The sequence below is a fragment of the Chiloscyllium plagiosum genome, chromosome 27 (assembly GCF_004010195.1).
Source record: "Chiloscyllium plagiosum isolate BGI_BamShark_2017 chromosome 27, ASM401019v2, whole genome shotgun sequence".
Taxonomy (NCBI): Eukaryota; Metazoa; Chordata; class Chondrichthyes; order Orectolobiformes; family Hemiscylliidae; genus Chiloscyllium; species Chiloscyllium plagiosum.
The window spans coordinates 49,026,637-49,032,267 of record NC_057736.1 but is presented as its reverse complement, the minus strand read 5'-3'; the positions used below and the strand labels follow the sequence as shown (position 1 = coordinate 49,032,267).

General features: G+C 42.4%; 1 protein-coding gene across 2 annotated transcripts in view; it reads right to left on the bottom strand.

Moving 5' to 3' along the window:
- The window catches only part of LOC122563766 (nuclear GTPase SLIP-GC-like), a 125,709-nt gene that overhangs the window by 17,459 nt on the left and 102,619 nt on the right, over positions 1–5,631 (bottom strand). For both annotated transcript variants that reach the window (XM_043717973.1, XM_043717972.1), the window contains one exon: positions 2,095–2,255. In XM_043717973.1, the coding sequence (XP_043573908.1) occupies positions 2,095–2,255 (161 nt within the window). The remainder of the gene's footprint in view (positions 1–2,094; positions 2,256–5,631) is intronic.

The following is a 5,631-nucleotide window of genomic DNA, read 5'->3' as shown; positions in this document are numbered from 1 at the left end:
TTACTAAGAACCCTACCGTTAACCCTGTATTCCGCATTCTTATTTGTCCTTCCAAAATGGACCACCTCCCACTTGACAGGGTTGAACTCCATCTGCCACTCCTCAGCCCAGCTCTGCACCATATCTAAGTCCCTTTGCAGCCGACAACACCCTCCTCACTATCCACAACTCCACCAATCTTCGTATTGTTTGATCATTCTCTTTGGACAATTTTACTATGTCAGATGTGTGAAATAAATGGATGTTGTTGTCAATAAAAACAGTCCCAATGTTGCCTCTGGTCCTTTTGCCAATTATCTTAAATCTGTGTCCTCTTGTTGCTGTCTCTTTGCCGCTGCCTACAATTTCCACTTTGTTTTTATTCTCTCATGGGATGTGAGCATCATTGGCTGGCCAGCATTTATTGCTCATCCCTAGTTGTCACTGAAAAGGTGGTAGCAAGCTGCCTTTTTGAACTGCTACAGTCCATGTGCAGCAGAGTGACCCACGACACCTTTATGGAAGGACTTCCAGGATTTTGACCCACAGCCCTTGAAGGGATCGCAATGTGTTTTTAGGTCAAGATGGTGATTGGTATGGAGGACAACTTAGTGGTGGGCTTCTCATATCTGCTGTCCTTGTCCCTCTCGATGGAAGTAGTCATGAGTTTGGAAGATGCTGTCTGAGGAGCCCTGGTGAATTGCTGCAGTGCATCTTGTCGATAGTACACACACTTGTTACTGAGCATTGGTGGTGGAGGGAGTGGACACTTGTGGATGTAATGCCAATCAAGTAGGCTGTTTTGCCCTGGATAATGTCAAGCTTCTTGAGTTTTGGTGGAGTTGAAACCATCCAGGTAAGTGGGGAGTGTTCCATCACACTCCCGACTTGTGCATTGTATGGTGGGAAGGCTTTGGTGAGGTGAATGTCACTGGGACAGCACAGAGGTTAGCACTGCTTTCTCACAGCGGCAGGGACCAGAGTTCAATTCCAACCTTGGGCAACTGTCTGTGTGGAGTTTGCACATTCTCCCGGTGTCTGTGTAGGTTTCCTCAGTTGTTCCAGTTTCCTCCCACAGTCCAAAAATGCGCAGGTTAGGTGATTGCCTGTAGTGTCCAGGGATGTGCAGGTTAGGTGGATTACCTGTGGTAAATGCAAGGTGTAAGGGTGGGGGAAGGCAGGTCTGGGTGGGATGCTCTTCAGAGGGTTGGTGTAGTCTTAACGGGCTGAATGGCCTGCTTCCAACACTGTAGGGATTCTATAAATTACTCATTGCAGGGTTCCAAGACTCTCATTTACTCTTATAGTGACTATGTTTATGTGGCAAGTCCAGTTGAATTTCTGGTCAATAGTGACCCCCAGGATTTTGGCAGGGGGAATTCAGTCACAATAACACCTTTGAATATCAAAGGGTAGTTAGATTGTCTCTTATTGGCGATAGCAATTATCTTGTATTTATGTGGTGCGAATGTTGCTTGCCTTTTGCAGGTCTTGATACATTTGAACATTAACTGCTTTAGTATCTGAAGGGTCGTACATGATGCTGAACATTGTACAATGATCAGTGAACATTCCCTAAAGTCCAATGTCTTTTTTGGGTCAGCCCACCCCTGCAACCACCCCTCATCCCAGTTAACAAGATCCTGTTTTTGTGAGCCCATGTGTCTGAATCAGGCCAGAAAAGCTGGGAATTTTTTCAGCTCTTACAACCCACTTCAGTGGTAAAGCATCCAGGCTCTTCATTCAGGAAACGATGTCTGGACTACAAGCCAGTTATTCGAACATTACTATGGGGAAGGACCTAAGCATAACAGTGTAAGGAGAATACCATTTTATAACCTCTCAGGAAGCATTCTCAAAGTTTCTGAATATTATTTAAATAGCATAGGACTCAACACAGCTTGTTCTATTGAGCAACATGGATTAATGACAGCACCACAGACAAGATCTCTGCATTAATGAACATAAACTATTAAAATATCAGCAAATAATTAGGCTTTGAACTGCATTTACTAAACAAGGAAATATGATGCTTAAAGTTACATATTATTAATAATCGTTGATTGGTCACATACCATTATGTTGAAGTGCTGTGCTGATAACTCAGATACTTACTGTAAGGTGCTTTCACAAAAATGATCAATTTTCTGGTGGAGAGGCTTTGACAGATCATGGTTAATGTCAATTGGCCCAAACGTGGCTGAGTTGAATACTCCATCATTTCTACATATTGCCTTTAGTGTCTTGTGGAAACCTTGGTAATTTCTTCCACCAGGCTACAAAACCATAATTTCAATATAAATATACATTACATTTTAAACCAATGTTTCCCTTATACTGTACAATCCCTTTATTTAATGGTTACTAAATTATGTTGATAGGGCAAACTCAATGGCCTGCATATGTTCCTTTGTCAGGAATGGCTGGATCCATTCCAGTTGAAAACATAAACTGTGCATACAAGATTGGAGCTTTTTGTTACAACACGGGATAAACTCCTCTGCTAAATTGAACCAGCTACACAGAAACAATTCAGTGCTGTAATCTGTTAATATTTGAGAGGCAAAGAGCTATCCCACAGGTCAAAACCGACCTCAAGAAAATCTACAGAGGAAAATCTACAAAGGAGAATCAACAAAGGTGGCTGGTTTTGAAATGTGGTTTTTTTTGTAAATCTTAATTGGGATTTTATTGGACTAATGCAGAAAATTATTTTGCCTTCTCTGATAAAGGTACCTGCTAGTAACTACACAGTAAGTCCAACATGGTGATGTAACTGGCTTGTCCAACTTTCTCGATACAATCCAATCTCATTACTGGATATCAGTCTGATTTTATAACAATGTTGTCTTTCTGATAATCCATGCAAAATCGTTGCGTCCCATCCGGTTTGAGAACTAAGATGATTGACAAACTCCACTCGCTCTGACTCGGTTCGATGATATCCTCATTGAGCATGGCCTCCACCTCCTTCTGGACCTGTCTGGCTTTGAAAGGATTAAGCCGATAGGGGTGTTGCTTTATCAGAGCAGTATTCCCTACGTATATTTCACATACAATAGCATTAGTCTTCCATACCTGATTCTTACACGTCATCATACTGCAGTAACAAACCTTTCAGCTACATTCTATCTCCTGAGACAGAAAGTTTACTAACCTATCCCACTCCTCAAGGACTTCTTCATGTTTTAACATATTGAGGCAAATCAAAATCTACCACATCTAGAATTGATTCCTCACTCCCCGGGGCAGTACTAACACCTGTTTCTCTAGTTCTTTCTCTCTAGTATAATAAGTTTTCAACATGTTCACATGACATACCCGATACCATTTTTTCTACTTGGCATCTTTACATGGTAGTTCAACTGACTCCACTTTTCTCTCAATTTGATAGGGACCTCTAAACCTAGCTTGGAAGAGATCTCCCAACACTGGTAACAGTACTAACACGTTATCCCCTTGGGAAAACGTCCGAGTCTCAGAGTTTTTAATCTGCCACCTGCTTCTCTCTACATTGTGCCCTCTTTAGGTGCTGTTTAGCCAACTCACCTACTCGATTTAATCTCTCCCTCATCTCCAATACATAATCTAAGTGTGAGATCTCCAACTTTGGGCCTGTCAATTTTTCTTTAGTTAATTAGAATGACTAGAGAAAGATTAGAGCCAATCAAGGATAGTAGTGGAAGTTGTGCGTGGAGTCCAAGGAGATAGGGGAAACACTAAATTAATATTTTTTGTTGGCATTCACTCTGGAAAAAGACAATGTTGTCGAGGACAGTATGGAGATAAATGCAACTAGACTGGACGGGATTGACGTTTGCAAACAGAAGGTGTTAGCAATTCTGGCAAGTGTGAAAATAGATAAGCCCCCTGGGCTGGATGGGATTTATCCTAGGATTCTCTGGGAAGCCAGGGAGGAGTTTGCAGAGCCTTTGGCTTTGATCTTTATGTCACCACTGTCGACAGGAATAGTGTCAGAAGACCGGAGGGTAGCAAATGTTGTCCCCTTATTCAAGAAAGGGAGTAGAGACAATCCTGATAATTATAGACCGGTGAGCCTTACTTTGGATGTAGCTGAAATGTTGGCAAAGAGATAGTCAACACGGTTTTGTGAAGGATAGGTCATGCCTCACAAACCTTATTGATTTCTTTCAGATGGTGATCAAACAGGCGGATGAAGGTAAATCGGTTGATGTGGTGAATATGGATTTCAGTAAGGTATTTGATAAGGTTCCCCACAGTAGGCTATTCTACAAAATACGGAGGCATGGGATTGAGGGTGATTTAGAGGTTTGGATCAGAAGTTGGCTAGCTTAAAGAAGGCAGAAGGTGGTAGTTGATGGGAAATATTCTTACTGGTGTTGTTACTAGTGGTGTACCACAAGGATCTGATTTGGGCCACTGCTGTTTGTCATTTTTATAGATGACCTGGATGAGGGCATAGAAGGATAGTAAGTAAATTTGCGGATGACACTAAGGTTGGTAGAGTTGTGGATATTGATGAAGGATGTTGTAGGTTAGAGAGAGACATAGATAAGCTGCGAAGCTGGACTGAGAGGTGGCAAATGGAGTTTAATGTGGAAAAGTGTGAGGTGATTCACTTTGGAAGGAGCAACAGGAAGAGTACTGGGCTAATGGTAAAATTCTTGATTTGCAGGGTGTTAGACTGGGGTGTACAAAGTTAAAAAAGTCACACAACACCAGGTTATAGTCCAACCTAATTATTTGAAACCACTAGCTTTCGTAGTGCTGCTCCTTCATCAGGTAGTTGTGGAGTGTAGATTCTTGGTAGTGTAGATGAGCAGAGAGATCTCGGTGTCCATGCACATAGATCCCTGAAAGTTGCCACCCAGATTGATAGGGTTGTTAAGAAGGCATACAGTGTGTTAGCTTTTATTAGTAGAGCGATTGCGTTTCGGAACCATGAGGTCATGCTGCAACTGTACAAAACTCTGGTGCAGCTGCATTTGGAGTATTGCGTACAATTCTCGTCACTGCATTGTAGGAAGGATGTGGAAACTTTGGAAAGGGTTCAGAGGAGATTTACTGGGATAGAACATAGAACAGTACAGCACAGAACAGGCCCTTCAGCCCACGACATTGTACCGACCATTGATTCTCATGTATGCCCCCTCAAATGTCTGTGACCATATGCATGTCCAGCAGTCTCTTAAATGTCCCCAATGACCTTGCTTGCACAACTGCTGCTGGCAACGTATTTCATGCTCTCACAACTCTGTGTAACGAACCCGCCTCTGACATCCCCTCTAAACTTTCCTCCAACCAGCTTAAAACTATGACCTCTCGTGTTAGCCATTTCTGCCCTGGGAAATAATCTCTGGCTATCGACTATCTATGCCTCTCATTATTTTGTATACTTCAATTAGGTCCCCTCTCCTCCTCCTTTTCTCCAATGAAAAAAGTCCGAGCTCAGTCAACCTCTATTCATAAGTTAAGCCCTCCAGTCCAGGCAGCATCCTGGTAAACCTCCTCTGGACCCTCTCCAAAGCATCCACATCTTTCCTATAATAGGGCGACCAGAATTGGATGTAGTATTCCAAGTGCGGTCTAACCAAAGTTTTATAGAGCTGCAACAAGATCTCATGACTCTTAAACTCAATTCCCCCTGTTAATGAAAGCCAAAACACCATA